The 23,869-nt window shown below is 37.9% G+C and overlaps 1 protein-coding gene across 5 annotated transcripts in view; it reads left to right on the top strand.

Annotated features, from left to right (window-relative positions):
* The window catches only part of CADPS2 (calcium dependent secretion activator 2), a 621,734-nt gene that overhangs the window by 321,378 nt on the left and 276,487 nt on the right, over nucleotides 1-23,869 (top strand). For all 5 annotated transcript variants that reach the window (XM_053669960.1, XM_053669959.1, XM_053669957.1 and 2 more), the window contains exon 8: nucleotides 20,460-20,599. In XM_053669960.1, the coding sequence (XP_053525935.1) occupies nucleotides 20,460-20,599 (140 nt within the window). The remainder of the gene's footprint in view (nucleotides 1-20,459; nucleotides 20,600-23,869) is intronic.

The raw sequence follows: 23,869 nt of genomic DNA, 5'->3' as shown, positions 1-23,869 counted from the left end.
TGATCTGTTCTAGCTTCCTGGGTTTATGGTGTAAACTTCTGTTGTATAATACATGTGAGATATGGTGGTATAGTCTACTTGATCTCCCAAGCTCACTGGTCTTGGGCTGTCCTTTAAGCTGGCTCTGTGTATGTCTTCGGGTTTTGATTGTTTTGGGTCTTTCTTTTGTGGGTTCTCACCAGCTGGTTAACTGATGGTCCCTCTGTTCACCACCTGTTTTAATTTGTTGTACTGGTGAGAGCAGTTTGTATTGAAGCTAGTTCTTCCATGTGTACAAGATTTTGAGGGTTCTCTCTTGCTCTTGTTCAGTTGTTTGTACTTGGTAGGTTTCTCCACTATTTAGTTGTATTTCCAGATAGGTCTTGGATTGAGGTTTGTGTGGTTTCCACTCCTTCCTTCGCCTTCTTCTGTTGTTATGTGTTGGTGCTTCCTTTGTTGTTGGGTTTCTTTTTCAGTGGGTATCCTGGTGTTCACTGCTTCTACCTTTTTTGTGTGTGATTAGGTGGAGTGGGAGGCAAAATGGTTTGTGACAGCAGGAGAGTATTCTATGATTTTTACAGTAGCAGTCAGTAGAGAACAGATAGGAGATCTTTAGGCTATATATAGTGTTAACTGTAATCTTCAACCCAACTAGCCATGTTTCAGAAAGGATGGACAGAAGATAAGACTCTTGTTGGGGTGGGAAGGCTTGTGAGTTGGATCTAGAAAGCAATGAGGTTGCGGGAGGTCAGATTCTGAGATAAGGTGAGAGTAAAGGATAGTAAATAGGTGTAGTGTATGAGAGAATGGAGTTAACCACTACAGGAATATAGTTCAGGAAACTGTGAAGAGGCCTAAAATCTGGAAGGGGTGTTGTGTAGTATTTACAGTATATAGAACAGCTATTATTTACAATAATATTAGAGCAACAATGCTGTGACAGAATCTATGTGATCTGGATAACATGAATAGGGGGTATAGAATAGGGGGTATTTGAGTAGTGTGCTAAAGGAACACAGTGACATGAAGGACAGTAATTTAGCAATACACTGTGGAAGAGAGAACAGGGGAAACCTGTCAAATGATACAATATAACCAGCTAAGGCAAAGAAGACTATACAGAAAGAGGAGGAATACAAAGATACTAGTAAAATAAAAGATGTAAGAAAAGTGAAAAAAATATTACAAATATGCAGTAACTTGTAGTTTCTCTGGTATAGCAAAGTGAGATTTTTCTCTGTGTCTCTACTGTTGGGATGACCCCTCTTTGGATCCAACTCTTGTTTTTTTTTTGCAGTTCCAAGTGTTTTGTCTCACTTCTGGGTTAAAAAAAAAACAAAGGCAGGAAAAGGGAGAAAGAAGCGATAAGTTTGGAAAGAAAGGAAGAAGGAATAAAGCAAGAAAGGACAGAGAGGGAAAAGATATTGAAAGATAAAACAATAATAAAATTAAAAAATAAAAGATTACTTAAAAAATAAACAACTCATACCTCATGTTGGTTTCCAGCTGGCCAAACTGTTTTTTCTGGTCTTGCTGGCTGCACCAGGTTGAGGGCCTTTCTCCCTTCTTGATGTGTACCCAGCCAGTCTCCTGAGCACTCTCCCAAGAGCTAGTCTGGCTCTTCTCCCCAGCGCCCCACACGGTGGATCCAGGTGTTCAGAGCATTCTTTCCCCAGGGGTCATCCCTATGTGCTGGGGTGTGGGCGTGCATGTCCGGCCAGGCCGCCTCGGTCTGTGGGTTTTGGCGCGAATCTTTCCCAGCGCTATTGCTATGTGGGGAGTAGGCCCAGCAGCTGTCACAGGAGAACACCCCAAACACTTTTACTTTTTGAGAAATATCTCCCATTCAACCCTGCCACTCAGTACAGCCCAGTTCTCCAACCAGATAGGTGTCAGAGATACTGGCGTCAGTATCGGGGTCAGAGCCCGACACTGAGACTCTGAACTCTCCCAAGCCAGCGACCACAGACTCCATGGGTGATCATGTCCCTTGTGTATTTGCCTCTTTATCCTTATTCCCTTCTCTGCAACTTCAGGCAGCCAGGTCTCTCCCGGTGCTGCTCAAACCCTGCTTGGCCGGGGAGGGAGGGAGCAGTTGACCTAGCTCTCTCCCAAGGGTTCTGTGGCAGGCTCCTCGCTCCCAAGGAGTCCATGGTAGACCCAGCGCCGGGCACCAGGCGCAGGGTCTGCGCTGCCCCTGTCCCTGTGCTGGTCCCTGGGACCTTATTGTCTGGCAGCACTCTTCTTACTGTCCGGTTTTTTAGCGTCCGCTACAATTTCTGGTCTCTTATTTTCATATATGCTGGGGGACTGTTGGCTATTTGCTCTGTTCCTCTGTAGATCTGCCAGGTTTTTCTCCCATGTGTAGAAGGAAGTGGAATCTGCTCCCTCCTACTCCGTTGCCATCTTTAAGTTGAATTTCTGTAAGAGAATTCTCACTTTTTAAAAAATTTTAGCCAAATTCAGCATATTTAACTGAATACCCCATACATATAATTATTTGGGACCCACAGAGTTTAAAACCTGTGTCTCGTTACCTGTTTATATAGGCAGTCATTATAGAACTTGTATTTCAACATACAAAGTGATAGATCAGATATTTCATTGAATAATTAACCATCCTAATTTTTCACAAATAATGGCACAGTTAAAATCGTAAAAATTAGGCCATTCCTTCACTCAGACAAAATTTACATTGGAGGATTTTAAAAGTTTACAGCATAATATGAATTTGCTTCATCTAAATATGAATCATAAAAAGCATTAGAGAAGCTGCTGGTGAAATCATGGGTATTTTTCTTCCATTTTAAAGCAAATTTTAATATCTAATTTCATTGAAATAACCAGCATTAGATGACTGCCACTTAGCCAGTGAATTCACATCATTTCTTGAAAAATAGAGTGGAAATCCATTTGCATTTTGTATATATATCTCATTCAGCTTACCATACACAAGTAGACTTTTATTTTTGTAGTTCTAGCAAACAGTATAGTTTTTCTGAAACTAAAAATCACAGGTCTTCTTCCTCCTTTAATCCCTTCATGTAGCATTTCTGTCAAGAGTTTGTTGTCATCTCTCAGAAGCCATGTCAGTGACAAGAAGCAGGACCAGAGGCAGGTGAGAGGCCAGAGATAATTTATATACACTGCAAATTCTTTTGACATATTTTTTCTAGTGGCAATTAATTATGTCTGGCTCATTAATAACATGCTGTGAAGTGTTATTATCTAAGTCTGACTTTGAAGGAAAGGAGACTTTGATAACCTGCATCAGTTCCTCCTAAGTTTACCTCAGATCTTCTCTGAAGAATTGGCTACCATCCTCACTGTAGAGGTGGAGGAATGCATTTTCTTTCATCTCACTACTTAACGAGGGTGAGCAAGGTACAGATAGGCATCCTTCATGGTGGGTCCATGTGGGGGATCCTGGGAGCTGACATTTCAGTTTCCTCAGAATATGAGATAGAACAAATGTTAGACATACATCCTATACTAATTTACCCCTTATTTCTAATAGGTGTGTTATATTATTTCATTATGGTTTTGATGTTCGCTTCTTTATCAACTGGCACTAATCATTTTGAGCATTTCTTTTGCATGTTTATTTGTCATCTATACATCTTCTTTGATAATGAATTTGTTCAAATGTTTTCCATACTTTTTAAAAGGATTTTATTCATTTAATTTTAGAGGGGAAAGGAGGGAGAAAGAAAGAGAGAGAAGCATCAATGTGCAAGAGAAATATCCATCAGTTGCCTCTTGCACACCCCCAACTGGGGACCTTATGCGAAACCCAGGCATGTGCCCTGACTGGGAATCGAACCGGCAACCAATTCACTGAGCCACACCAGGCAGGGCATTATCTCCAGTTTTTAATTGGGTTACTTGTTTACTTATTCTTCAGTTTTGAAAAACCATTACATATTGTTTACATATCCTTTATCAGATGTGTAATTTGTAAATATTTTCTCCTGGTCTTCAGCTAGTTTTTTCGCTGCTAACAGTGTTTCAAAGAGAACTTTTTAATTTCGAGGTCCAGTTTGTGATTATTTTCTTTCATAGCTTGTGCTTTAGGTGCCATATCTAAGAAATCTTTGTCAAACCCAAGATCAGAATTCTCCTGTTTTCTTCTAGAAGTTTTATAGTCGTAGATGTTTACATTTATACTTTTATCCATTTTTTAGTTAATTATTGTATCTTGAGCTACATACACATCTTTTGTCAGGTGCATAGATTTTTAGGACCAGTGTTTTTCTTTCATTAGTTGATCACCTTGTCTTTATGAAATGGCCTTTCTTATCCCTGGCAATGTGTTTGGCTTTAAAATCTACCTTATCTTGGCTGTCCCAGCTTTTTTTAACCTGGTGTTAGCACATGTCTTTTTCCATCCTTTAACTTAGTTGTTTCTTTATATTTAAAATATCCTTACTGAAGCAGCATATAACTGGGTATTTGTTTTTTTTCCATCTAACTATGTCTGGCTTTTAAACTGTATTTAACATGATTGTTGATATGGTTAAGTTTAAACTGTCATTTGGCTAATTGCTTTTTCTGCCTCATAGGTTCTTGATTCCCATTTTCCTTTTAGACTTATTAAATATTTTATGCCTTTATTTTCATTACCTTATTATTGACAGTTGTGTTATTTTGTCTTGCCTTTACTCATCACAGTCTACTTCAAGTGATATTATAACATATCATGTACAGTGTAAGAACTTCGTAATATTTATATCTCCATTTCCCGTTGGAGGTAAGGCCTAGGGCATGTTATCTCAGCAACAGCATCTGTTTGTTGAACAGTTTCTGGTACACAATATATATCAAATTAATGTTGGAAACCTAAATGAACTAATGAATAAATCTCCTGGAGTTTGCCTGATTTGGTTTTATTTCACCTATGCAAAGTTTTAAGAGACAGTAGAATGAATAACTTTTGTTTGCACACCTGCATTTGCTAACCTACTGATGAATTGTAATAGTTGGAATGATATATGGTTTAGATCTTACAGCCAGAGTGAGATTCTAGTATGTCCTGCCCATCTCTTTCTTATAACACATAGAAAATAGCTCTGGCTGGTGTGCCTCAGTGCACTGAGTGCTGGCTTGCAAACTGGTTCACTGGTCACTGGTCCAGTAAAGGGTCACTGGTTCGATTCCCATGTAGGACACAAGTCTGGGTTGCAGGCCAGGTGCCCAGTAGGGGGCGTGCAAGAGATAACCACACAGTGATGTTTCCCTCTATCCCTCCCTTCCTCTCTGTCTAAAAATAAATAAATAAAATCTTTAAAAAAATACACAGGAAAACCAGGTTGGAACCTTCTGAAGTCCACTACTATTTTCTTTTTAGGTATATATATTAAGAAAAGAAATCCCTGTGAATCTTGAAGCTATCCAAAGCCACTTAAGAGTATTCATAGTATGAGTTTCTGATTAGTTCTAATTAGTTGCTTGTTGAGTATCACAAACTAAAAAGCTTGACCCCTGCTTCTAGAAGACATTGATTTTTGTTTTGGTTCTGCTGTAATAGGCATGAGGGCATGGACAAATCACTTAACCCCACCCCTCTGCCTTGATCTTTATTCTCCACCACTCTTCCATCTTACCACATTATCTTTCTGAATTATATCACCAAGATGTTTCAACCTCATACTTTTCTGTCTTCCATTTTTATTATTTAAATGATTTCTGAGTAGTGTGCATACATATAGAATTGCAAATTGGGAAGGTTTTCCTGTGTCATATCATTTCAGCAAATAGTTATGTTGCAATTATTAGACCTTACATAGATTTCTTTTTTTGGAATAATCTTTTTTTAAATTTATTTTTTATTGATTATGCTGTTACAGTTGTTCTATTCCCCTCCTTCATTCCCCTCCACCCTACCCCCCATCCCCACCATTACCCCCCCTTTAGTTTATGAACATGTGTCTCAAGTTCTTTAGATTCTATATTTCCCATACTATTCTTGCCCCCCCATCTATTTTCTATCTACTGTCTGTGCTACTTATTTTCTGTACCTTCTCCCCCCTTGTCCTCCTCCCACTCCCCTGTTGCTAACCCTCCTTGAGATCTTCATTTCTGTTTCCACTCCTGATCTAGCTGTCCTTTTAGTTTGCTTTTGTTTTAGGTGTGGTTGTTAATAACTGTGAGTTTGCTGTCCTTTCACTGTTCATGTTTTTTTTTAACTTCTTTTTCTTAGATAAGTCCCTTTAACATTTCATATAATAAGGGCTTGGTGATGATGAACTCCTTGAATTTGATCTTATCTGAGAAGCACTTTATCTGTTCTTCCATTCTAAATGAAAGTTTTGCTGGATAGAGCAATCTTGGTTGTAGGTCTTTGGATTTCATGACTTGGAATACCTCTTTCCAGCCCCTTCTTGCCTGTAAGGTCTCTTTTGAGAAATCTGCTGACAGTCTGATGGGGACTCCTTTGTAAGTGACTGTCCCCCATAGCTCTTGCTGCTTCTAGGATTCTCTCCTTCATTTTAATTTTGGCTAATGTAATTATGATGTGCCTTGGTGTGTTTCTTCTTGGTTCCAACTTCTTTGGGACTCTCTGAGCTTCTTGAATTTCCTGGAAGTCTTCTGGTACCCCTATAATTCAGATGTTGGAGTATTTAAAGATGTCCTGGAGGTTCCTAAGACTCGCCTCATTTTTTTGAATTCTTGCTTCTTCACTCTTTTCTGTTTGGCCATTATTTGCTTTCTTCTGGTCCACTCCATTGATTTGAGTCCCAGTTTCCTTTTCATTGCTATTGGTTTCCTGTGCAATTCCAGTCCTTTCAATTAGTTTTGCCTTCATATGTTTGTCTAATTTGTGGCTATAATCAACCAGTTCTGTGAGGATCCTGATCACCAGTGTTTTAAACTGTGCATCTGAGAGTTTTGCTATTTCTTCATCGCTTAGATTTATAGGCTCTGGGGCTTTGAGATCTTCTTGGGCCATTTTTGGTCTGTTTGCGCCCATTAAGTATGAGGGGCAGAGCCTTGGACTCCCAGGTCCTGGGTTGTGACGCTGTATGTGGAGGCGGGGTCAGAGCAGGGAAATGGCGGCCCCCTCTGCTGTTTCTAGCAGCTGGGTGAAGAGCAGAGCCTTAAGTTGTTCACCGGGGCAGGGCCACTTAGGTCACTGGATTATGACACTGTATGTGGAGGCGGGGTTAGAGCTGGGAAATGGCGGTGCCCTCTGCTGTCCCTTGCAGCTGGGGCTGCTAGCTCTCATCCAATCGCCCACTCCCTCGCTTGTCTATCCACACACAAATGCGCGACCACAGTCAACCCGCAGCCCTGCTCCCTCGCTGTTTCCCCACGATTGCTTGCTGAGTTGCCCACCAAGTCCAACCCTGCTCCTGGATTCCGCACGCCTGAGTCCGTCTGACCGAGTTTTCTGTGCTACCCTGCTCTGCCAGCTGCTGGTTTTGCCCCTCTTACTGGTCAGGCTGAAGAATTTGTTGTTGTCAGACTTCCGAAAAGTTCAATTTTCTGTGTCCTGGCTATGTTTTCTGTTGCTATTATTTAATTGTCTCTAAACTTGGTTGTGTGAGGAAGCATGGCGTCTCCACCTATGCCTCCATCTTGGCGGAAGTCCTCTCTAGATTTCTTATTCAAGTGACAAATAGGAATTCACTCTTCAGGGTGGTAGTTGGTTTTTAAAATAGATAACAATACTTATCGGTAATTTAGCCAATCCCAAACCATTCTGTTACAATTGGATTATTTCCTTTCTTAAGTCTCAGGATGCAGTTGAAGTTTTTCACTTTTAGACGCTATATGTAACTCCCTCCTTTCCGTCCTACCGTCATGTACTGTCAACTGACAGAAATAAAACTGAATTGGCTCTAAGAGTTTGTATGGTACTTAATTACCAAAGAATAAGAACGACTCCAGTTTAGTTTCTATAATGTTTGCAAAACAATTAAGGGACTAATGTGTTAGATTAAGGAGAGGATGCAATTGAAAGTGTTTTTTTATCTGGAAGTAATTTTCCTTAGGTATTCATTTAACTCCTGTGTAAAGTTATTTACATAACAAGAGAAATGACTACTTTTAGTAGAATTAACTTAAGTTTTACAAAGCACTCTGAAACATTCTTTTGAAAGGTTGTTTATAAATTCCAGGCATTATTTTAACCGGAATAGTAAAAAGAAACATGATAAAGCTACTCATGCAGTGTCCTCTAATGGCAACTGTGTTGGTGAGGAAATATAAAGGTTACTGCTATTCATAATTTATGGCTGAGGGCAATCAATAAAGAATAGTAATGATGCTTTCCTGTCTAGATAAGTCTTAAAAATACAGATATATGGAATATATGCTCTATCCAGGAAGTATGAAATCGATAACTTACAAGCAATAAAACTGATATATTAAGATGAATAAAGGCCAGTATCTTTAATTAAGCCATGAAAAACCACAGTGACAAACCTGTATCTTTCAAAATCTTCAAGGGAAGATTTTTACATAGAAGAAATAATCCTTGATCATTTGGGTTTGTGGAACTTGAAATTTGTTAGAAATACATATATGATTATTTTCATTCTGGTAACCAAAATAATCAACCTCATTGTTCACTCATTTTTTAATTAGTTCAGACTTTATTAAAAACATAAAACTATAAAACTCCAATAGGAAACATAGAGGAAAGTTCATGCTATTGGATTTGGCAGCGATTTATTGTATATGACACAAAACACACCAGCAACAAAAGCAAAAATAGGCTAATGGAACCACATCAAACTTAAAAACTTCTGTGTATCAAGGGAAACAATCAACAGAGTAAAAAAGCAATGTATGAATTAGGAGAAAATACTTGAAATCATATATCTGATAAGGGATTAACATTCAGAATTAATAAAGAACTCTTACAACTCAATACCAAAAAAAATCCCCAATAACCTAATTACAAAATGGGCAAGGACGATAACAGACATTTCCTCCAAAGATGTACAAACAGCTAAAAGCATGCAAAAAAATGTTCAGTGTCATTAATCATTAGAGAAAGGCAAACCAAAACCATAATGGTGATGGATGTTAATTAGACTTATTGTGGCAATCATTTCACAATATATGCAAATAGCAAATCATGCTGTACACCTGAAAGTAATTAATGTTCTATGTCAATTATATCTCAGTAAAATTAAAGAAAATTCAACTACATAAAACTAATTACAAATCTGTTGAGAGACACAATGTATAGAGATGTAGAGTATGTGACAACAATAGAATGAGGAGGATAAATCTATATATATAGTAGCAAAGTTTTTGTATACCATTAAAACTAAGTTGATAATATAAATTAAGACATTAATTATAATTTCCAGAGCAACCATTAAGAAATTAACTGTAATGAAATGTAAATAAAAATGACAGTGAGTTACTATTTTATACCTGCTAGGCCAGCCCACTATAATTAAAAAACAAGCCCTGACTGATGTGGCTCAGTGGGTTGGCAGTGACCCGGAGGGTCTCTGGTTCAGTTCCCAGTTAGGGCACGTGCCTGTGTTGCTGGCCAGATCCCCAGTGAGGGGTTGGCAAGAGGCAGCCACACATTGTTTCTCTCCCTCTCTCTTCCTCCTTTCCCCTCTGTCTAAAAATAAACAAAAATATTTTTTAAAAAGTAAGGGAAATATAGAGAAATCGGAAGCTTCACACATTGCCGGTGGGAATGTAAATAGCAGAGCTACTATGGAAAATAGTTTGATTGTTCATCAGAGTTGAACATTGAATTACCACATAACCCAGGAATCCGACTCTTAGGTATATACCCAAGAAAACGGAAATCAGGTATTCACAGAAAAACTTGTACACAAATGTTTATAGCAGCATTATTCTTTTATTATAACATATATTTTATTGATTATTCTGTTACAGTTGTCCCAATCTTTTCCTTCTTTTTCCTCTCCAGCCGAAACTCACCTTCTCTCAGCAATCTCCCTCTTAGTTTGTGTCCATGGGTCATGAACATAAGTTATTTGGCTTCTCCATTTCCTATATTGTTCTTAAGCTCCCCCTGTCTATTTTATACCTATGAATTATACTCCTTATTCCTTGTACATTTCTCCCATTCTCCCCCCTACCACTGATAACCCTCCATGTGATCTCTATTTCTGTCCTTCTATTCCTATTCTAGTTGTTTGCTTAGTTTGGTTTTTTTTAATTCCATTGTTGATGGTTGTAAGTTTGTTGTTATTTTACTGTACATACTTTTGATCTTCTTTTTCTTAACTAAATCATATAATAAGAACTCCTTTAGTTTTACCTTGTCTTCTTTAAATTCTTGGCTGTAAGGCTTTCATACAGTTTGATTTTCTGTCACTTATGGTTGTTTTTTGTTTTGAGACTAGTTTTAATCCTTCTTATGCTTGTGTGAGGAGGTGAAGCATGCCTACCTATGCATCCATCTTGGCAGGAAGTCTTCACTGTTCATTCTTTTTTATTTTTTTGATTTATGATAAGGAGAATAACAACTTTCTTTAACTACATGAAATAAAAGGACACATGGACAAAACCAAGGTGGGTGTGGAAGCAGGAGAGGGAGATGGGGATGACTGGGATGGGGGGAGTGATAAGGGGTAAATGCAGACAACTATAATTGAACAACAATAAAATAGTTTAAAAAACTTAAAGTGGGAAAATATTTTTTAGAAAGATTTCATACAAGCAGAATGTTCCAGAAATTGAGAGAAATAATCTTTCTCACACACATACAATTTTTTGTTAAAGTAATCAGACAAAACTAATGAAAGAAATCTGTATGTAAAGATGTTTTTGAATCACACACTTAGAAGAAATTTGAAAGGTAAATTTAGTGGTTTTATTATCAAATTTCAGCTTTTAGTGTTCTTTTGTGATCAAGTCTTAGCCTTTATTGTCCGTATATTAGTTTCTTATTGAGCTTTAAAAAATTACTAAAAACTAGTGGCTTAAATCAGTACAAATGTATTATCTGACAGTTGTAGAGATCAGAAGTCCCAAATGAACCTCAGTGGAGTTGGCAGGGTTGTGTTCCTTTCTGGAAGATCTTAGAGAGAATACAGTTTTTACTTTTTCCCGTTTCTGGAGGCTGCCAGTATTGCTTGCTTGGCTTGTGTCCTTTTCTATTTCCAAAGCTAGCAATGGCTGGTCCAGTAGGTCTCAGATATCGCTCCAGCACTCTTTCTTTTGCCCTCCGTTTCAATACCTGAGAGCCCTTGTGATTGGATTGGGCCCACCTGGACAATCTAGGATAATCTTCCTATTTTAAGATCTGCTAATTAGCAGCCTTAATTCCATCTGCTCCTCAATTCTCCTTTGCCATATGAAGTGACATACTCACAGGTTCAGAAAATTCATATATGGGCATCTTTGGGAGATTGTTATTCTACCTGTCATAGTCAAAAAATGGAAAGATGAGAGTTTTGTGAATTTTTAGAAATAGCAAGTTGACCTGACTGGTGTAGCTCAGTGGATTGAGCACGGTCCTGTGAACCAAACTACTGTGGTTTGATTCGAAGTAAGGGCACATGCCTGGGTTGCAGGCCAGTTCCCAACAGGGGACGCATGAGAGGCAACCATATATTGATATTTCACTCCCTCTCTCCTTCCCTTCTCCTCTAAAGATAAATAAATAAAATCTTAAAAAAAAAAGAAATGGCAAGTAAATGGCATATGAAGTCTGGCATTTACTACTGTCATTTTCTGTTATCAGATTTTCACAGTACTTGAGTTGGCCAGCCTTTTTCTCTTTTTTACTTCAATGAAGTAACATATTTACATTTGCATTTTTATTTCTAATTTCTCTAAGCATCCATCCATCCATCCATTCAATGAACCAACTAACCGATGGTAAGTGTCTACTATAGAATATGAAGAGAACTCTGGTGAAAAATGGCCTAATTAAATATGCTGACCTATATTACCCTATGATCAACAGATGAATGACTGTGTATCATGGAATAGCTCCCGCCTTCAAGTAATGTACTCTGCTGAATGCATCCCAAGAGCCCCTTCATATGATGGTTCATTTTTAAGTAGAGATTTCAGAAAGATTTGTGAATAATTTCATACACCTTGGTTTTTCTTTTCCATGACCTCTCCTCACCCCCCATCATGCAAATAACAAAACTTATTATCTTTATCAAGCTAATGCCAGAAAAAAAGTATGTAATTAAGATAAAACTTTTTTTCTTTTCTTCCCCTCCCCCCCCTTTTTTTGTAAAAACACTTTTCTTATCAAAAAAAGTACTATATACTTCGAGTGGTACCATCAGGACAAGTACACATTTGGTAAGAGGTTAGGAGTTTGATCAATTTCATATTGTAAATTCCAGGATGCTTCCCAGCTTTCAAAATAAAGGCAACTGGACTTTTCCCCCAGGCAGCACAGTTGACAGAAGACTTAATGTTAATCTTTCAGTATACAAAAGAGCATTGTGTTAGCAAGAGTGAGCAGCGGTCCTTTGTTTCCACTAAGTAGGATAGGAGGCATTGATATTAAATCAAAGGAGAAATAATTTAAGCAACTTCAAGTGTATTAAACATTGGAAAATGTTACTAAAAAGGATATAGATTTCTCTCAGAAAAAAAACATCCTGATTCGTCTTCTCCACATACTGAAAATATAGGGTTTCTTTTTTTTTAATATTAAATTTTATTTAGTTACTTTTCAAGTACATTTTTTTTTTATCTATTTCTCCCATCCCACCCGCCCCCCGCCCGGTCTCCCCCCTCTCTCCCATTTCCCCCCCCCAGTCCTCATCTCTGTGTCTTTCATACTTGTTCCTCAAAATCCCTCCCCCTTTTTCCCCTTAAGTTCCCTTTCCTCTCCCCTCTGGTCGCTGCCCACTTGTTCTCTATTTCAGTGTCTTTGTTTTTATTCTGTTTGCTTGTTTGTTTTATTCTTTAGCTTCCTGTCAAAGGTGAGATCATATGGTATGTGTCCTTCAATGCCTGGCCTATTTCACTCAGCATAATGCTGTCCAGTTCCATCCATGTTGTTGCAAAAGGTAGTAGCTCCTTCTTTCTCTCTGCTGCATAGAATTCCATTGTGTATATGTACCACAATTTTTTGATCCATTCGTTTACTGATGGGCACCTAGGTTGCTTCCAACTCTTGGCTATTGTAAATTGTGCTGCTATGAACATTGTGGTGCATAGGTTCTTTGAAATTGATGTTTTAGGATTCTTGGGGTATAATCCTAGCAGTGGAATTGCTGGGTCAAAAGGCAGGTCAATTTTTATTTTTCTGAGAAAATTCCATACTGTTTTCCATAATGGTTGTACCAGTCTGCAATCCCACCAACAGTGAACTAAGGACCCGTTTTCCCCACACCCTCTCCAACATTTGTTGTTTGTTGCGTTGTCTATTATAGCCATCCTGACTGGTGTAAAGTGGTATCTCATTGTGGTTTTAATTTGCATCTCTCTGATAGCTAACGATATTGAGCATCTCTTCATGTGTCTCTGGATATTCTGTATGTCCTCTTTAGAGAAGTGTCTGTTCAAGTCCTTTTCCCATTTTTTAATTGGGTTCGATGTCTTCCTAGAGTGGAGTCGTGTAAGTTCTTTGTATATTTTGAAGATTAAACCTTTGTCTGAGGTATCATTGGCAAATATGTTTTCCCATACAGTTGGTTGTCTTTTTAATTTAATACTGTTTTCTTTAGCTATGCAGAAGCTTTTTATTTTGATGAGATCCCATTTGTTTATTCTTTACTTTATATTCCTTGCTCTAGGGGACATATCTGTAAAAATGTTGCTGCGTGGAATATCTGAGATTTTCTTGCCAATGTTCTCCTCTAGGACTTGAAAATATAGGGTTTCTGATAGTAGACGAAATAGATACTAGTTATTAACATGTACTAAATAAAAATTTATTGAAATGAAGTAAATTCAGTTAGCTCTTTCATAATACATACTTTCTCAAGGTCCTAAGCTCTCAAAAAGGTACTTTGAAAGGTTCACAAGGAATGATCATTGTGAATCTCCACTGAACTATAAAATGTCAGTTGAACGAGAGAGAGAGAAAAATGTAAACTGAATCCAACACGTCAAGGTTTCTTACAGAAATACCTGTGCTCATATGGATAGTTCCACTTTGTCCCAAGGATGTCCAATTGTCAGCAAAAATGATTTTTAATCACAAATTTTAACAGGATTCAAGCTAATATCATTTTCAGTCTCTTCTTGCTTCATTTTAAAGATGTATTTTTTAAGGCCAGTTCATCTCTTACTTCAATGTTAGGATACCTCACTACACGTGGAGTCTTACTACTTTCACAGCTGAATAGAGGGGTATTATTCTTTACTTAAAAGTATGACAATTTGATTGTCCTTCCTTGGCTTCAAAGCATCTTTTGACTGCATGTTATAGGATAACATACAAACTCCTTAGGAAAACATTCTTCTACAGTGTATCCCTGGACCAGTACACCCTTCTAATTTCCTGAACCTCTCCCACCTTCCTGGTCAAGCCCTCATCCCTCTCTGCCTTTGCACCCAAGGTTCCTTCTTTCTAACTGAAGTGAACTTGTCCATCTTTCCTGGTCTTGCTCATGTGAGAGTTAAGTGAAATCTTCCCCCACTTCTCAAACAGATTTCTTCCTCAAATACTCGTAGTCTGACCTTACCTAAACTTTCTTTTGCTGGGAATCTCTAGTGACTTCTCTGTTAAGCCAAGCAGTAGCTTCCTGTTTGTACTGTGCTTGAGCTCTCGATTGCCATGTGGCCACTTTTACTCCCTAAAACACAGTTGGCCTTGAATGCAGTACATCACCCTCTTCTGGTTTTCTTCTGCCTTCTTGGCCTTTGGTCCCAGTTATACAGCTTTTTCATTTTTCTAACCTTTGAGAGTTAGTGTTCCACAGTGTTCTCTCTCCTTAGCTTTTAATGAAGTAGAGAATTGACGTGGCAGAACCTGTAATGAGCATTTATATTGGTTGAAGTTCTTGTCGTGGCAAGCAATGGAAACTGACCGAAGGAAGATCCAAGGGACAAAGACGGACCAATCTAGCTTGAAGGGCTTGAGAGCTAAAGGTTATGGTTAGACTGTCAGCATCCATATTGTGTGCCTTTTTCTAGGTTGCCACTCTTAGGGTGGTACAGTTGCAATAGTCTCATGTATTTATTTCCCAGTCCCTTTCCACATCTTTTGCCTTTTAAATTTTATGTGTTCTTTTAGATTCCCAAATGAAATGTAATTCCTCTATGTGAAGCCCATCCTAATTCTTTAAACAGTTGTTAGTTGTACTTATCTTTGAGTTAGAATTGTGCCAAATATGTATTTTTATAGAGTGCAACTATTGTGGTCTGTGTTCTTTTTCTTCCACTAGGTTGTTGATGGGGAAAGGCAGTGAACAGTTCGCCTAGCCCTAGAACTTACCTACCCTTCATAGTTCTTCTAGATTTCCAACCCCCTAGTTTTGGGTTTTTTTTTTTTTAGCTTTTCAGGTATTTGTTGAAATTGAGTTTAGAAATTTAGAAAGACTTGTATTTATAGGTCACAAAGTTCAGCTACTGTGATAGATACACAAATGCACATGATTTGGCTTTAATTAATGCATCTATTAAAAGGAAAATGATGGAGAGATACCACTTGTACAAGTATATTTTAAAAGAAAAGTCTTTCTGGACCCCAAATTACTCTAATATTATGAGTATAAATATATTTACACTTCATTTTTAGGGTTTTTCCTCCCCATATATTAAATTTTATAGAATTTTAAACAAAGCCTTAAAAATCATTTTGTGTTTTTCATTACACCTTAGGAAAGATGATAAGTAATGTTGACATTTTATTCTGAAGAAGTTACACTGGCTTTATATTTAAGATAAAAATCATAAAATGTGTTGTCATGCTAAGTGACAAGACATTTAAAGTGTTGCTGACAAAAATAAACTAGAAGATGAAGTGTGTATAGAAAGGTTAAGAGAAATAAATAGAAAAACATCTACTTTGCTAAATAGTATAAGAGGCTAACTATTTTGTACAGAACTAGGATTAATTTAGATGTGAACCTAGAATACAGGAGTTTCCTGAGTAAATTTTTATATGTTAAATATTTTAACTATTGCCCTGGCTGGTGTGGCTCAGTTGGTTGGAGCGTCATCCTGTAATAACGAAGGCTGCAGGTTTGACTCTCATTCAGAACACAGAACACTTACCTGAGTTGCGGGTTTGATCCAGTAGACAACCAGTTGATGTTTCTCTCTCCCTTCCTGTGGCTCTCTAAAAACTGATGAAAAAATGTCCTTGAGTGAGGATAAAAAATTAATTAAAAATATTATAATTATTGTAACATCAACATCAGATACACCTCTCTGAATGCCAACTAAATCTTATTGAAGTAGAACTCTTTCTTATAAAATAAAATTTTTCAATCACTTATTTACTTGTAAAAGAGTTATGAAGCAAAACTTTGTGTTAATATACTAGTTAAGATACTACTAGATGCTGTAATAAACAAATGCCATCATTTCACATTTTCAAACAATTTGTACCTGTACAACAGATTCATATGGGTGTTCCTGCTTAGATGGGTAGATTTCCTTCACGTGGTGATTCAGGGCTCTAGTTTTTCATTTTAGGTCTCTCTCATTTCCTAGAACATTGGACTACTATGCATTTGGCTCACAGATGAGTTAAGAAGTCATGTCTATATCTTAATCATCTTTTCCCAAAGTGACACCAGTTCTCTTCATATTCCATTTGATAGAACTATGACCCCACTTAGAGGCAAGGGGAGCTAGATAATGTGGTCCTCGGCTGACTACGTGCTTCCTAGCACCAGTTCTATACTAGTGGAAACATGAATCCTAATGCAGTTGGGTGACTTGCTATAGTTCACTCCTGTAGCCAGGGAAAACGACAATTGTTTTACCCTTTCTCCCCCTAGTTATGCACAGAACACATCTGTTTCAATTCAGGGGAAAGAACACAAAGTCTTATTCTGTCCTTATATCTGGTCCAAAGTACAACATCTCCATCAGGTCTAGCTGTGGTTCTTTGCTGCCCATTGACCTATTCACTGAAGTTCAAGTTAACTGTCCACTGTTTCACCTCCCTTCTTCACCCACTCTGGAACAAATCCAATACACAGCAGTGGAGCAGTGGCAGGAGAATGATGGTGAACTTTCCCATTTCAATAATGTTGAAGTGGGAAATGCATACGAATAACTGTCCAATGACATAAATGAAACCCAGTCATGGCAGGCACTGTCAAGATACCATGTGTGTCAATGTTATACCCTTATTAGGCATCTGAAAAGAACTCCTTTGTCCTTTGTTCTCCCTGCCCCTTCTGGCTACCTACATTGAGAGCTTCTTCCTTGACATACAAGGGGGAACCCCTCCCAAACGGAATTATCTTCTGGAGCATGGGCCCCTTGCAGTGCAGGCTTTCCCCACTAGGTGCTAGGTGAGTGTTCTAGGAACCCATCTGTATCAGTGTACCAGCTGGCGTTGTTGTGAGAGACTGTATTTGGCTTCAGTAAATTTTTTGGAAGACTCAGTGTGTTTGCCTATCTCATGATAGGTGATTTACAAGTGCATCTGTCCACAGAGCTCTGAGTGTTCAACAGTTTTTGACAAAAAACAGTGTAACCCCATGCCCCAGTCTTCCTATTCACCCAGACTCTCTTTGAATGACTTTGTTTTGTTTGTTTCCCTGTGTGAAAAAGTTCTCAAAAGTAAATGTTTTGTAGATGTGGGAGAGGTGAAACAAAAAACAGAAGTACTAAAAGCCATTAATATTGATGAGTTCAAAAACTGTTTTGAGCAGTGGAAAAGCATCTCAATAGGTATATTGCAACAAATGGAGACTTACCTTGAAGGTGACTGAAGTTTGAACATATAAGAATTAATACACAATTTTTAACATTTGTTCTTAAGATTTTTAAATTTATTTTTAGAGGGGGGAGGGGAGGAGAGAGAGAGAAAGACAAGCATCAATGTGCGCTTGCTTCTCACGTGCCCCCCTACTGGGGACCTGGCCTGCAACCCTGGCATATGCCCTGACTGGAACTGAACTGAGGACCCTTTGGTTCATAGGCTCATGCTCAATCCACTGAGCTGCACCAGCCAGGGCTCAATACACAATTTTTAATAAAGAAATTCCAGGTTTTTTAGGTCCCCCCTTGTGTTGTCATTCATGGCTAAATCATGTAAAAGAATATGACCGCTTTCTGCTTATGCAATTTGGGAACCTGGAAGCTCTTTTATAGGCCATTTTTGAGGCTAAGTTCAGGGTTTATTTGCCAGTACAGTTCCTTTGAAACAACATATTTAGAAACAATAGAAATTTTATATATGTATGTGTGTGTGTGTGTGTGTGTGTGTGTGTAAAGAATTCGTGTCTATGAGCCTCCCTTTGTTATGTGTGTCAGTGTTCACAAGTTTATTAGTAGAGTCCAGCAAAACAGACACAAACCCAGGTCTTTCAAATGCAGGAAATTTAACACAGAAATTAGCTACACAGGTGACAGAACAGAGAAGCCAAACAAATGATGGTGAATAAACCCAGAAACTAATGAAATCAGAAAACTGCTGCATACCCTGGAGAGAGAAGGGCAATAGGAAGAAGTGATATTACCAGATATTATCCGAGCTCTTGGCCCTGATAAGACAAGATGATGAGCTCTTTGAGGGATCTGAGCCATTTATATTTTTCACCTTTGTGTGTCCCCACGTAGTGAGCACTCAGATGTTTTACTTCAGCAGAGATAAGCAGTAAATCCTCCCGCTGACTTCATTTAGAAGTGCCTATCAGAGAACTGAACTGTGACAGAAATGATGGTGCTCAATCCAGGGCTATCCTTAATTTGTAGATCAGCTGAAGTTAGCTATTTGGGGACCTTATTTAGTTAACCCATCATTGGCATTTAGAGAATGAGAAAGTCAGAACTTTTAATTTAAATGTTTCCATCCTCTAAAAGACATTTAGAGTTTGAAACAAAACCAACTTTTATATAAACATAGAAGGGAGAATTACAAAGGAATAAAGTCTGTAGGTGGCATATGCCAAAATACATTTTTTAAAAAGTGTGCTTTAGGGACAGAAAAAGAGAAGAGGCTTTTCAGAATTGCTGGGGAAGAGGTAGCTTATAGCTACACAGGATATGTATCAGTCTTCGATTTTTTTCGGAATCACTTTTTCTACATTGATAATGACTTTCCTTTGGCTAATGGTTTGAGAAAAAATTATCAACTTATTTTCATTTACTATCACTTAAGAAGGAACCTGTAAAATATTTCATTGGGTATTTTAGCAGTCAAAAAGAACTTATTCTAGAATATGATCATAAATTTTGAAAACATCACAAATGCCATTTAATCTGTTCGTTGATGTGCCTGTATATGTTTCTGGGTACAGAAATGCTAGATTCAATTTAGCTGTGGCTTTTAGAATAGTCCTGAGAAAAGTCTCAAAATAGTAAGTACATCTAACAACTTGGAAGTTGAGAATAGTTTGAGAAGGTTTTTTTTTACTATGTTGCCTTTCCTAGAGAGAAAAAGGGCCTTGCTTGGAGATTTCTACATGGAAATGAAGACTTTTTTTTGGCAGAGCACATTAAATTCATTTGTCTTGTTGTGCTTTAAAACCATTTTGGCATACCTGAGCATGTTGTAATTCTTCCATTTACATAGAAATTTCAGGTTTATTTACTTTTCCCATCAGTTTAAAATAAGAATTATTTATAATACAATACACTGCATTTCATATCTTTATTTTATCCTTCACATATAGTATTCCCATTTTTAAATATTCATTAAGGCTTTGACATTGGATGTGTCTAAATAGTGTCAAGGCTGACTAAAAGGGGTGTACAATATACTGTTTAATTTATTTGGCACCTAATATCTGAAAAGTCAGCTTTTCTTTCCTGTGTTGATAAATAATCATTTGGCAATTTGGCAATTTTATTAAAATAATGCTTTGTTTTAGCCTTCATAACATCATCTTTATAGTTTTACAGACATGTAGTCATGAGGCAGATTTCTTCTTTGGTATTGATGTGGAGCAGAAAATGTGCTACGATCTCAACCTTTTCCATCTGTAATTGAGTTGATTTTCTTTAATACTGTTGCAGAGTGAAAATATTAACACAAGAGTGTATTTTTGCTGCTGAAAATAATTGCTTTGCTATTTAAGCATGCTGTCTGTAATTTCAACGGATATTTATTTCTGAACTTTGCCATGAGGAGTTTAAAGTATTCTTGAAATTGTAGTTGTCTATTAAGTATTTTTCAGCTGTCAGTTCAACTGTACTCACTGTGCCATTAATTCATTATGAAGTGACACAGGAAGAAAATTTATGTGATAATATGAAACATATTTGTCAAAAAATAAATTCGATCCGTATTGAAAGCCTTCTGCTGCAGTGGGAGCGGGGTGCTTCCTTGGACACCATCTCTTCAAACAGGAAAACACCTGGGGAAATTTAGTTCCAGTCCTCAGACATTTGTGTTGTGCACTTAGATGTTTTCTCTGTGTCTCCCACAGGTGATATTATATCCAACTTCTAATAGCTCCAAGTCAGCCGATTTGCATCGAATGATAGTTCCAAAAAATAGCCAGGATTCTGACTTAAAAATCAAGTTGGCAGTGCGAATGGATAAACCACCACATATGAAACATAGTGGGTGAGTGTCTAATTGAAGATGTTTTTCTGTTGAGTTATTGCATTTTATTTCAGTGAATTACTTTTGTCAATTTACTGAAAGGCTTTCACATGGAGTGCCCCCCCCAAATGACATTCATACATTAACTTCATTTTTTAAACCTGTAGACATCTTTATAGCTATATGTGGCCATTTAGTTAGTATAACTAACTATATATGGTCATTTAGTTAGTATAACTGTTTACATGCTAACATACTGTTGGCACTTGATTGCATCGGTACTACACATCACTTATATTGATAAAGAATAGTGATATGTGGAGATTAAGTAATATTTTTCAAAATATATTAATAGTTGAAATAAGCCTAGCATTCAGGTCCCCAGGAATAGTTAAATTACCTAGAATGTATTAAGTTTACAAGATGGTTTGAATATAACCCAGGCAATCGTGTAAGTTTTCATAGCAGAGTTGTGAGTGTTCATCCAGTGAGGGATTGAAAAATTCAATCAGTGCTGGAGGGAAGTGAGCTGGCAGGTTCGCCGGAAGTGCAGGCACTGGCTCCGGGGGATTGCTGTGGGGCAGAGTCATCTCCACCAAGACCTTTTTCCCTTGTTGCTGGTGAGGTAACAGGTCTGAACTCGTAAGTACAGTAAAATGAATTGTTTTTAAAAATGCAGGTTTCTCAGATTAACGCTTTAGGACTCACTACAGCCATATCCCAGCACAGGGGTGTTACCCACTAGGAAGGAATGTGACCATTTTTCTTAGTATGAAGAGAAGCAGTTGCTAAAGTGGCTTACCCTAAATTTACTAACAAAAATAGGAATCAAAGAATGTGCTTTCCTGTAGAGTCTGCAGGTTTGGGACCCAGATTGCCAGCGTTGTGGCAGAATTAAGCGATGAGTCCACAAGATAAGGGTTCTTTGGATGACTGTAAGGAAAGCGAAGCGGGGCTCTGAGCCGAGGGCAGCCCACATGAGTATATGACTGTGAGGATGGGACTGAGAATTGCACTTCTCCTGTGGTTAGGGCGGACTGTGTGTGCAGAATCAGACCTAATCTCACCAAAGGAAACAGTCATTTTGGAAGCCCACGTTCTGGCATCTTTAATGTAGTCATGTAGAGTAAAGACTGACTCAGCTCATAATTCAGTTGGAATTCCTGGGATTTAAAATTTAGAATTCTTTTTTTCATTCATCCGTCTACCTGCTCACCACTGATTTATGCTGCAGACATTATTGAGCACTTACTTTGCTGAAACCAGACAGACCTCAGTGAGATGCCACACCAGGCCTAAAGGGACTGGCTAGTCAGGGATTTGAGCTTGGATACAAATAATTATAACACTGAGCCACAAGTGCTAAAAAGGAAGAATATGGACTGGGAGAAATAACACATGATTCCAGCTGGAGTTTAGTCATGAAAATTTCACAAGACAGCTGACTTTCAAGATGAAATCTGAAGTATTAATTCAGCAGGTGGGCAGTGGGGAAGAAGGGCATGCTAGTCACCTGGCAGAGTATGTGCTTTGGCAGGAGTCCTGGATGACAGTGACTGGTTTGGTGCAACTTTTAGACCAGAGAGTCTTGAGTACTGATGTTCCAAAGTGATCAGAGACTAGTAGAGACTATACTCCCTAGAGTTAGACATATAGAAACATGGTGTTTCAGCCACTACAGTTACATCTGCCCTGGTTTTAACTTAGTTTTTTTGTTTTAATGCATGGCACAACAAAAAAAGGGAACTTATGTGTTATAACACCAAGATACCCCTTAATTTATGCATGGCCAGTACCAGAGTGAATAACCCCTGGAACCTTCAGGTCGTCCCAAGAACCAAGACTGAATGTGAAGTTGGGCACATGGCAAGTTTTGCAGCCTTTGGCCTCTGTGGAAAGAAAGCCTTGCTGTGATCCTGGCAATTTCTTGCTTAGAATGAATGATCCGGGGAAGGTGGGAAAATCCAGCCCCCTTTCAAGACTTGATTTTTGTTTGTTTTTTATTTTTATTGTTTTTAAAATCACTTCTGTGCACTAAAGGAGAATTCATTTATATCACATATCAGTGCTCTTTGACAAATTCAGAACCCCCAGAGTGGCTCTGGAGTTGACATCTGGTGAAGATGAGGGGGATTACCAAGGAGCATATATCACAGTCTCTCAATTTAATCTATAAAGTTCAAGATCTCACCATAGATTCCAATCAGGAGTGATTCGGGTCTCAGCTACATCAACTGTTATCTACCATTGCTAAAAGATACTAGCACGCATCTTCAGACATTCAGGTATCTCTGAAGTTTATGGTGTATAAAAGGAAGAAATTCTAGAGTAGAAAATATCTCTGATTTCAATTTTAGGATTGAAAATATCTAGAGTTGGCTTGTGATGTAGTATAATTAAGAATAGTGTAATAGTTTATAATAATAGTCATTCAAAAAATTAATTAATACCAGTATTGGACATAATAATGATGAGCCAGAATTAAAAGCTTTCAACATTGCTGGGACAGCGGCACGTCCCCGGGGGAGGGGACGGCACAGGTGCTGTCCCCAAGCCCAGTCCGGGCTTCTGGGTGCCAACGTGGTAAGTTTTAAATATTTTAGTATCACCCATATGCATATTTGTATGTGAGAAAACATAATTTGACCTCCATCGTAACTATATCCATCTTTTTCTGAGGTGCTTCATAAATGGATTTTACTGAACTTAATTACATTTAAGAAAACGTCAGCTCACCATTTCTCTCCCCAAGTGCTCTATCTGTCATATGCCAAAGCAATAATTTAATAGGAGCACACAGTAGATTAATAGCATTTTCCTTTCGGGCTGGATTGTGTTCTGTCAATAATTCATCTTGTAATGAATAATGAACAGATGAAGAATGAATAATTGAAAAAGAGACACGTCAAGTTAAAAAAGATTAATATATCTTTAAAATATAGCACTCCTTCCACATAGAGTTGACAAGTAAACTAAACAGTAAATTGGAAGGTTATACATTTTATCTTCAGAGCATTTTCAGAAATTGACTTTGAAATCCTTTTAGATTTTAGTCATAAGCCTAATTTCTGTTTTAATAATGGGGACATGTATATGTTTATGTGAACTACTTTGGTACATATTCTCTGTTTTATTGATTTATCACATAAGGGGCTCTGTACTGTACCTAAATAAATTTTCTACCAATGCTATGTATATTTTCATATGTGTTCCCAACTCGACTGTGAGTTTCTCAGATCTGCTTGAACCCCCACCTCCCGGACTGCACAGTCAGGGGGAGATGTAAATAAT

Source organism: Artibeus jamaicensis, unplaced genomic scaffold (assembly GCF_021234435.1).
Source record: "Artibeus jamaicensis isolate MK-2021 breed Jamaican fruit bat unplaced genomic scaffold, CSHL_Jam_final contig_540, whole genome shotgun sequence".
Classification (NCBI taxonomy): Eukaryota; Metazoa; Chordata; class Mammalia; order Chiroptera; family Phyllostomidae; genus Artibeus; species Artibeus jamaicensis.
The sequence above is the reverse complement of the archived record's forward strand: the minus strand, read 5'-3'. Positions and strand labels throughout refer to the sequence as shown.